Raw genomic sequence first — 8,068 nt, 5'->3', positions numbered from 1 at the left:
AATAATTTATTTAATTAAACTAGTTGAACTGACAAATCAATCACCTGATTAATTTGACTATTGTTTCGATTTTGGAAATCTTGATTGTATTGTATATAACCTGTGATGATTTATGAGATTAACTGATATTTTGGTCTCTTGCTCTTGTTTTTCTGTTCTTATTTTACGTAGTACGTTTATATTGGTTGAATGGGCATTCCGAAGAAAATTTAGGTCTGATACAGAAAAAAAAAAAAGGAACCTTGGCTTGAATTTTTTCCCATGCATAACTACCATACAATGAGATCAATTTACAAGGCAGTAGATAACATGGAAACAGCCCTTGTGCTGAAGAATTGCCTGCCTACTTTTGTAGTTAAAAAACGAAACATAGTTGGTCTTATGATGTAGAGGAAAGGGAGTTCCCATCATCATCCAATAGGAAGAGAAATCGAAACCTAGAATCAAAGGGTAGAACACAGAAGCTCCTAGCACCAAGAAGCTTCCACTTATTACGAGATAAGCAGTCTTTAACCATGGAAGCTTGCTGCGGTGTCAAGAATCGACAAATCCAATCAGGTAAAAGCGAGTCTTCGATAACTCCTTTGGCAAAACAATGCAGCAATTTAGGCACCAGTACTTTCCCTTTGTTACTTATACCAACAGTTGCCTGAATGTAATCTTTCATTGACCTTTTCAGCAACTCATTCACATTTTGAGGACTGAAAATCCTCACCTGATTACAAGAAATGAGGACAAAAGGACAACTCAGTAAAACTAGAAGCCAATCATATCAAATAGAAAATTCATTAATACTAATTAGTCATTACTGAAATTTCAAAAATATTAGCCAACTCTGATGCTTTTTGGAACAAATAGACACTCAAACGACTAGAAGGGGAAATGAGAAGTTACCGCCGGCGAAGAATGTAGCCCACAACTTAAAGCAAAATATAGAAGAGGCTCTGCATGATCAACTGTATACTTTTTCTGCTCGTTAGAAGAGTTGAATTTTTGAAGTGCAACAGCTGCAGCCTAAAAATGATCATATGGCAGAGAATACTATCAAGGAAGAATCTCTGATACAGAAGAGAGAAGAAAATAACCCTCCACAAAAATGGAAAAGAGCCATGGTAAAACTTGATTTCATCTTTGGAGAAAGCCACCAAATTTTCGATAAAGGAGGCTACTATTGCATCATGAAAATTTCCATTACAAGGGCCTATATAAGTAAATGGAGTTATTATACATACAATTTGTGGACGATAAGTAGCAGGGTTCATTTTTAGAATAGTGCATTCAATGTCTGCTGCACTCACTGATAGTCCTCCAACAATATAGGAAGCCTGCATGTCATCATGCCCTGCTGTTAGCATTTGTTCAAAACAGCATAGAGAAGGAACAAGAGGGAAAGAGCGGAGGGACAACAGGGAAAAGTTACTCCATCAAACCTTCTGCATTAAGGAAAATAGTTTGTTAATGTTTCTCGGAACTCCATATGCTAAACATGCCTGAGAAGCAGAGAAAAGAGAAAAAATCAGACATATTTAATTCAATCAAGACACCCCATATATTATTGAGTGTCTCTATGCATCGTTTGTGTATGTGCAAGAGAGTAGAATGCATAGATTGTAAATAAATATGTGTATTACATGCATAATCAGAGCATGATAAAGGTTAATCCAAAATGCCAGCTTTTCGTTGCAACTCATTTGAGATGGATCCACTTCAGCCAACTGCTCAACAAGCAATCTGCAGGCAAACAAAGAGGAACAATAAAAGCAACAGCTGTGAGGCTCACTTTAGACCAAGTGCTTAGAAGCCAATGAAACAAGGATATTAAACCTGAATCTTTTTAGAGCCATTGTGGCATATTCGAGTTCTTTCTTTCCAACAGACAAACATGAGACTTCAACTGCTGTGCTGTAGGTCCCAATATTACATTTCCAGTCGACTTGGCCAGAGACTCCATATGGATCAGATGCTCCACCTACTGAGGGACTCTTTACTAAGGAAGTCACTATAGGTGAGTCCGAGAAAGATGCCAAAAAATTGGCAAGGGGACAGTGAGGTGAAGCTGGTGACACCAAATGATCTGAAGAATAAAGCTTTGATGAATCTGCTAAGAAGAGGAAAATATCTCTCATACGCAGGACCATTTCTTCGGATAGCTGATTGGGATGATGCCAAAGGTTCTCCACAATATAAATGTTATCAATAGCAGCCTCTGATAGACATACATCATCCACGTTTTCTTCTGCTTCCTCTTCATTGCAAGGCGTCGTAATCTGAAACATAAAATATACTGTTAAAAAGAACAGCCAATGCGTAAAATTGAAATGATAATGAATTTTGTAACTATTTAAAGGCAAAAGAATCACTGGCATAACACTTTAATGGTATATATGACAGTACTGGTTCTGTTAAGTGAGCCAGAGAGCAATTGAAAAGTAATGTTGTCGGACATGGAGAATGCTTTAAATGGTACTCAGCAAGACGTCGTTCATTCCTTTCCTGACTGAGCTGATATTGTAAAGAAAGAATTTCCTGCTCAAGCTTTGACACTGAGATCTCCAGAACAGCTATGCTATCTAAAAGCTCCAGGGCCTGAAATCCAAATTTAGGAGATTAAGAAAAGCACATAAAAACAGAAGAGAAACCATGCACAGGGAGGCTGACCTTATACGGAAGCTTGCTGGGAGAATTAGGTGAATGTGAACCAGAGTGTTCGACCGCACTTGCTAGAGCTAAGTGCAAATCAGTCTCTTCCTGCAACTGCTGCTGCAACTTTTTAACCTGTATTATCCAAGAGTTAGCATGTTGCATAAGCATGAGATACAATCCTACACAGGGTTGGCTGTTACTACTACTAGCCCTCTAAGAAATAAAATCCAAAACTTGAATGTCATGGCGCTTCTATAATCATTCATTAGAACAAGTGTTACTCTCTATGAGTAGACATGCATTGTCTTAGTAAGAAAGCTTCTACTGCATTGCCAATGCAAAGGCTTTGTCGCTGAATAAATCCAAATCAACCTTTGATAAGCTTAAGATTTATATAGATGAAGATTACAGTGATATAGACCAAAAAGGAGTTCAGTGGCTTAAAGCACAATCATCTTGCAACAGGTCTGGAATTCACTGATCATTTGTCCATCCCTTGTTTCATGTTACAAAACTTAGCAGTTGACAAATCTAATTACCTTGCCTAAGACACTTCTTTAGAACTTTCCCGACTTGTACGAACTCAAGAAATCATAAATGACAACGAAAAATGAACTTTACAACAGCAACTGGAGATTTTAATTTTATGCATCAAAGAACCATGGCATCGACTTTGAACAACTAAAAGGCCACATGACCTTAAGACAAAACAAACAATCTCCAACAACCCTTTTTTTTTTGCAGATGAAGGCTAAACAAAAATCTAGTGAAAGAAACCAATTTCATAACTTGCAAAAGAGAAGGGCAATATGCAGGCTCATATACAAATTCTTCTTACTTCTTCTTCAAGCTGGTGTCTATAATGACACATCTGCTTACTTTTCTCTTGTCCGCTCATTTCCTGGGGCTTAGCATCCTCCTGGCAACAACAGTGTTTCAGAATCTAAGAATCTTCAATAAGTCTAAATAGAGGCACACCATAATTAATAACTCCTCATATGGTAATTTGCATTCTGAGAATTACATAAAAATAAAATTGGGAGCAAGAAATTAGCTTTACAAATTACCTCCAACTCAGAAGAAGAGTCGTCCGGAGCCAAAAACGACCTGCTCCAAACCTTGCCGCTTTTCCATTGCAAATACCTATTAATAGAGCTTGCCCTGCAAAACCATTCCAGGCATCCACCATACCATATTTACCATTACAGAAGGAAAAAAAAAAACACAAACAGAAAAAGAAGAAGACCCACCACTTGATTGGTAAAACAAAACCCCCACTATTACCACCATTGCAATCTCCACTCTCATCACTGCAATTACTATCAAGACTTTGAGGATGAATACGATGGTCTTCTTCCAAAGCTTCAGCCTTTAGACAAAGCATCACTCCAGAAAAGGGAAAAAAATATCAAATGAAACCCCCCAGATGCAAGCAAAGCAAGTAAATTTATTGGTTCATGTCTTCTTCTAGCAATGCTGACACCATAGGAATCTAATACCTCCACTCCATAAAGAAAAGACCAGCCTTTTCAAGAAAAGGAAAAACAAGGAATTGTTTTCAAGTGCAAGAATCAAAGAAAAGGGACAAACTACAAAGAGAAAGTGGGGTCTAAGGGATGGGATTTTGGGGTGTAAAAAATACTAAACATTAAGAGTTAACAATAACAAGCATGAATAAAGCGACCCCAGTTCAACAGCTGCTGCAAATGTGGGATCTATCATATTCATATGCCCCTCCTCTTCTCCGCTTTTCGGGCGGGAGTTTCATAAACCCGACAACACTCACATGCTCCTTTTCCTCTTTTCACTTGTTTATTTGTTTTCACGGCTTTATTTTTTATCCTTCCTTTAACCTTTTTAGTTCCCAAACGGTGTCGTTTCTTAACATTAAAAATGATTGCTGTTGCTTGCATCATTACATGACATGAGTTGTCAGAAGTATTTTTGGGGGGATCTTTTTAATAAACTTAGAGTTTTATATGGATTTAAAACAATTTGGAAAGGAATTAATAAGATTTATTTTATTTATGGATTTCATCTGAATTTCCTTGGATAAATATTTTTTTTTTATCATTTTCAGATATTTTGGAATCTATATATTTGATGAGTCAATCAAATTTTATTTGTTAGTGATAAAATTTTGGGATTATTTTTGTTTCGGGTGAATATCAATCATAAGGGAGCATCCAAATTATTTTCATTAATTCTATTTACTTTGTGCAATTTCAACCCCCCAAAACAAAATTTCATGTTACGTTTTATAGGGATAAATTTCAAAATTATAAATCAACTTTGAGGCTATTTGACCAAAAAAGTCTTTTTTTAAAAATTTTACCGAAATGGGCCGACTTTTTGATTATTTACCGAAATAGGTCATTTTCCGCGAAATCGCGTTCACGTCAGCGCGATGTCAGGGTACGTGTCAGACATCGCGTCCACGTCAGCGCGATTTGCTGATGTGGAAGGAAATCGCACCCCCTAGGACGCGATTTGCTGACGTGGCATGAACAGTGTGTTTTTAGCTTGAAAAACTTTGAAAGGCCATAACTTTTGGCTCGGTTGTCCGATTGAGACGATTTTTTTTTATTTCAAATAAATTTTCAAGATCTACTCGCTGGCATACTGCCGAAGGCGGTTTGCCGAATTTTTTGTCGAAAAAGATTCTTTTTGCCCCTAAATTTTGATTTTTTCAGTTTAAAATTGAATTTTGAAACATTCAAATCGTTATTTTCCTCATTTATTTGAAGTGAACACCGGATATTTTTTTTCAGAATTGTCTTATATCATCCTGTTATAGGTATAAGTCTGCTCATTCCACTTTTGAGAAGTTCCCTAAAATTTTCTATTTTATTCAATTTAGTCCCTAAAACCTAAATAGTCATATTTTCAAATCTAAGCTTCGTTTTTCAACTAAAATTCAATTTCATCCTTCCATAACATTCAAATATTCTTAAATACAAAAATTTCATGCTAATTTTGAAATAATTACACTTTAGTCCCTATACTCGTAACTAACAAATTATACTTTACAAATTAGTCCCTATTCATCTCTAAGCAGTTTTCCAGCGCGTAGATCTCGAAAATTTATTCGAAATCAAAAAAAAATTGTCTCAATCGGACAACCGAGCCAAAAGTTATGGCATTTCAAAGTTTTCCAAGCTAAAAACACACTGTTCATGCCACATCAGCAAATCGCGTCCTAGGGGGCGCGATTTCCTTCCACGTCAGCAAATCGCACTGACGTGGACGCGATGTCTGACACATACCCTGACATCGCGCTGACGTGGAAGCGATTTCGCGGAAAATAGCCTATTCCGGTAAATAATCAAAAAGTCGGCCCATTTCGGTAAATTTTTTAAAAAAAGGGCTTTTATTAGTGATTTCCCCCAACTTTGATTCAATGTACAATTTGATACATGAGCTTTAATATGGTGTAATTATATACATGAAACTTTGATTGTGAAACTTTAATTTTGATTCAATTATACACATTTAAATAAATAAATATATATCAATTTATTTTTATCCTGGATAAATATAGTTATTTGTGTATGTAGTATATAAATATAAAATGAAGCTATATCAATAATTGTGTTAATAATTTGTGAGAATTTGATCAAATCAAAATTTCATGTATAAAATTACATATTAAGCCAATCTTATGTATAATTTTGAAATTTATCTGTTTTTTATATAATAAAATTTCAATTTTCAACCTAAAACAAAAGGAAAAGAACCCACCAATATCCCATGTACCAAATAAATAAAAAGTAAACTAAGCCATTAGTTATTAAATTATTGGTAAGTTTTTGTTTAGGTGATTTAATTAAAAAATTTACAATTTAGTTACTGAATTATTCAAAAGTTTTATTTAAATCATTGGGCTGTTAAAATTGATGTTATATGATTTTCTTTGTTCGTACCACCTGCACTCATTAAAAACTCTCTTTCGCTTTCTTTTCTACGGTTCATTTTTTTTTCATGAAACAGCTTTGAGCATCACATATATGTGAATCAAAATTTAAATAACTGTTTTTTTTCGATTTCTGACACTGGCTGTCAAATCAAATTGGATCCAATATATATTTTTCTACTTATAGTAGGAATTGATCTACCGTACCGATTGTCAAATCGTCGCTTAGAACTTGCTGGCGAAACTTAAAAAAAAAAAATTTAACAGTCCAGTGGCTTAAATAAATTTTTTTGAATAGTTTAATTACTTAAATGAAAACTTTCAAACAGTCTAATGAATAAATTGTAACCTTTTTTAATTTAGTAATCAAAACAAAAACCTATTCATAATTTAGTGACTACTAATGTAATTTATCCTAAACAAAACGTGCCCCCGAGATTGACATTATAAGTATTGACAATTGGTAATTTAAGGCCTGGGCCACTCCGTGCCTAACCCCCTAACCTGGCCTCCACTCGTCTTAAATAACCCTATCCATTTACTTGAATGGATTTTTTTGGCCTCATTGGTAATTATTTGTACTGAAAATTAGATTTCGTTTTTATTAAAAAAACAAAATAAAATAGTATTTATGTGTTAGGTTAGAGAGTAAATTGATATATTATGTTAAAAATTTCATCTATTTATACTATTAAATATTAGCATAATTGATGGAATAATCATACATTAACACTTGACGTATCATGTGTACCTCATGCTGACTTATAGAGATCGTTTTTTAACAATAAAAATTGATGAAATATTTAACAAAAGAATCAATTTACTCTTCGATCTAATGTACAATAACTAATTTACTCATTTTTTTAAATGGAGGAAATAAAATACAATATGACTAAATTTAATAAATATGAATTTCAATCTTTTTATATAGACACAAGTATCAAAAGAGAGGTTTACTTGTATAGTCACGTCTCTTCAACTATAAATAAAACTATAGAATAAATATTTATGTGAAAGTTGCACAATTTAATAAATTTCTATAGGTGAAAGATCTAGCTTTTATCATTTTTAACTTATAAATTTCAGATTACTTATAAACTTTTTATGTAATTATTGAAATATTATAAATATTATGTAGAGTTTTAATTTTTAAAGATTGATTTTACTTATAAATTAAGGTAAATTTCATAGATATTAATTTAATAATAAAAGAAAATTCATTTTAAACATTGAAAATAAAAAGTTTGTAATTTAAGTATTTACATTACGTAATTCGGTCATTTTAGTCACTCTCGTTAAAATTACAAATGATAAGTTGATGTGACAGTTAAAAAATCGGTATAATAACAAATTTAGTCATTAATTTTTACATATTATTTCGATTTGTTCATAATTTTTAAAAATTAACTCTTAAAATTTACAAATATTCTCAATTTCATCTTAATTATAAGGAAATAAAAAAAATTATAAAAATTATAAAAATATTTTTAAAAATATAACAATAAATTTATA

The 8,068-nt window shown here is 33.2% G+C and overlaps 1 protein-coding gene across 1 annotated transcript; it reads right to left on the bottom strand.

Moving 5' to 3' along the window:
- Nucleotides 1-242: 242 nt before the first annotated feature.
- On the bottom strand, nucleotides 243-4,448 carry LOC107907064 (uncharacterized). The gene is made up of 11 exons (XM_016834269.2): nucleotides 3,894-4,448; nucleotides 3,711-3,804; nucleotides 3,482-3,562; nucleotides 2,659-2,775; nucleotides 2,395-2,586; nucleotides 1,825-2,267; nucleotides 1,632-1,731; nucleotides 1,431-1,490; nucleotides 1,233-1,325; nucleotides 895-1,014; nucleotides 243-715 (listed from the first exon to the last, which is right to left on the bottom strand). Exons 1-11 carry the CDS (start codon nucleotides 4,025-4,027, stop codon nucleotides 380-382), a joined length of 1,770 nt encoding a protein of 589 aa, XP_016689758.1. The 5' UTR covers nucleotides 4,028-4,448; the 3' UTR covers nucleotides 243-379.
- Nucleotides 4,449-8,068: the final 3,620 nt, after the last annotated feature.

Source organism: Gossypium hirsutum, chromosome D05, assembly GCF_007990345.1.
Source record: "Gossypium hirsutum isolate 1008001.06 chromosome D05, Gossypium_hirsutum_v2.1, whole genome shotgun sequence".
NCBI classification, from domain to species: Eukaryota; Viridiplantae; Streptophyta; class Magnoliopsida; order Malvales; family Malvaceae; genus Gossypium; species Gossypium hirsutum.
The sequence above is the reverse complement of the archived record's forward strand: the minus strand, read 5'-3'. Positions and strand labels throughout refer to the sequence as shown.